This window comes from Amphimedon queenslandica, unplaced genomic scaffold, assembly GCF_000090795.2.
Source record: "Amphimedon queenslandica unplaced genomic scaffold, v1.1 AMPQUscaffold_13365, whole genome shotgun sequence".
NCBI classification, from domain to species: Eukaryota; Metazoa; Porifera; class Demospongiae; order Haplosclerida; family Niphatidae; genus Amphimedon; species Amphimedon queenslandica.
Genome location: NW_003546399.1, coordinates 166,395 through 168,406, shown reverse-complemented (window position 1 = coordinate 168,406; position 2,012 = coordinate 166,395). Strand labels below are relative to the sequence as shown.

The 2,012-nt window shown below is 34.8% G+C and overlaps 1 protein-coding gene across 1 annotated transcript in view; it reads right to left on the bottom strand.

Moving 5' to 3' along the window:
- The window catches only part of LOC105311889 (dipeptidyl peptidase 3-like), a 6,485-nt gene that overhangs the window by 1,310 nt on the left and 3,163 nt on the right, over window positions 1-2,012 (bottom strand). The window contains exons 7-12 of the mRNA XM_019997506.1: window positions 1,972-2,007; window positions 1,525-1,617; window positions 1,412-1,474; window positions 487-611; window positions 318-438; window positions 3-30 (exon numbers count right to left, since the gene is read on the bottom strand). Coding sequence (XP_019853065.1) covers window positions 3-30; window positions 318-438; window positions 487-611; window positions 1,412-1,474; window positions 1,525-1,617; window positions 1,972-2,007 — 466 coding nt within the window. The remainder of the gene's footprint in view (window positions 1-2; window positions 31-317; window positions 439-486; window positions 612-1,411; window positions 1,475-1,524; window positions 1,618-1,971; window positions 2,008-2,012) is intronic.

The following is a 2,012-nucleotide window of genomic DNA, read 5'->3' as shown; positions in this document are numbered from 1 at the left end:
GCATATAACATAACGAGCCTGCATGTGAGCCTATGAGTGGTGGGTGGAACAACATTGGATTAGAATGAGACCAGTAACATAGATCAGTATAGAGTAGTAATATTAGCAGCTGATGAGGGCAACCATAGCAACAGTGTCTGAGAGTATACTTATTGACACATCTGGCCATTTGTATATCATACAAATACAACATCATTCTTATATTGCTAGTTTGCTTGAATATACATGCATGTACATGTACATATACATGCCTGTATTCTTCTAAATGTGCAATAATGAGCAGTCGTGTATAAATAAAGATTAGATCAGTAACATACTTGTCTCCATTTCTTTGTTTCAGGTGTATAAAACTCTAATGCTATAAGTCCTGCCCTCAACATGCTCAACCAATTCACATACATTATGTCTTCAGCTTCAGCTCCTTCATAACCAAATATACTAGAAATAGGCGGAGCCATAGATAATGTAGACCACACCCATATTTACCGCAATATATTCCTGTCAGTGGAGAGGTATATACCAACACATTCTGCTCTGCATTCTTCATAAGTTGATGCTATTGTACTAAACTGTGTATCCCATGTCTCTCCTGGATTATACCAACTCCTTATCTATAATGTACATGCACTACTATCACAAGTCACCAGTCACAGCATAACAAAGAATAAATTTAGAATAAAATGTAATGGTAGATGGTACAATTGTTCATTCCACACAGTGTGACATTACACATATGAATTGCATACATTACATGCATAAATTGCATATTCATACATGTCTAGATTGTTTAGGCAAATTGAGAAACATGCATGAGTAACTTAAATAAACTTGTGCAGCACAAGTTTATTTAAGTTACTCACTATAAGCACAAGTTTTAGAAGTACGAGTTGTGCTTCTAGAACTTGTGCTTATAGTGAGTACCGTATAGTGCTTTAATTTTGCGGAGCTAAAATTTCACGGATTGATAAAAATCAAATTTTGCAGATTCGCAATGTTAGTGCCACACCTTTAATGGCAATTGAAATTTTAGCGGATCTTTAATTTCGCGGTTTCATGCTAACCGCGAAAATAGCGAAAGTTTAGCTCCTCGAAAATAAAGCGCTATACGGTAACTTAAATAAACTTGTGCTTCTAGAACTTGTGCTTATAGTGTAAACAAGAGCATGCCTAGCTTATATCTTGGCTGGCATCATCAATTTTTACACATTACATTTACATGCATAAATTGACACTATATGTAGATGTAATGTCTGCATAACAATTGAACCTACACACATGTGGACATTGTACAGTACATGTCCACATGTGTGTATGAATGTGCATCATACATGAATTTAAAAAAATAACAATATTGAGAGCAAGAAACACTTGTAGTATACAGTGTATGTACATCTATTATGATGAAGCTAACTTTATCTCCAGTCAAAGGATTAATAACTTTATCTTGTTCAAAGTTAAAGACTCCATTCTTATCCTATTATAGACTCATACCATCAACTATAACAATGAATTAATGAGACTTACCTTACTGAACAGTTTCCCTGATCCGTGTCCTAATAGTTCATGCAATCCAACCTGCACTTCAAATGCTTTACCTCTCAAATCAGTAAAAACACCCTGACAAAAGAAACAAAAATAGTCCAGTCTATCAGTATAAATAATGGCTTCTGCTTATATAGTGCCACTACAAATACAAGCTGTGCATAGTAAAGGCACATGCATTCAGTACCATATGAGAGGGAAAGTAGTATAGATATAACACATGGCAGTTCACATTGCAGTCACAAATCTGTCTATCAATCTTTCTATGAGTTTGTTTACATGAGATTAATTGGAGCATCATTCCGCTTCCTCTCTTTAAAACAATTTTAATAAAGCATGCCTTACTGACAGTCATAATAGGCTCATCATAATCATTGACAATGTAATATGCCACACAATTTCTTTAGTGCTATAATTAAATAAATTCACCTGATCCTCTGTTGTAAGGAATGTAACCCTCTTATCCTGTG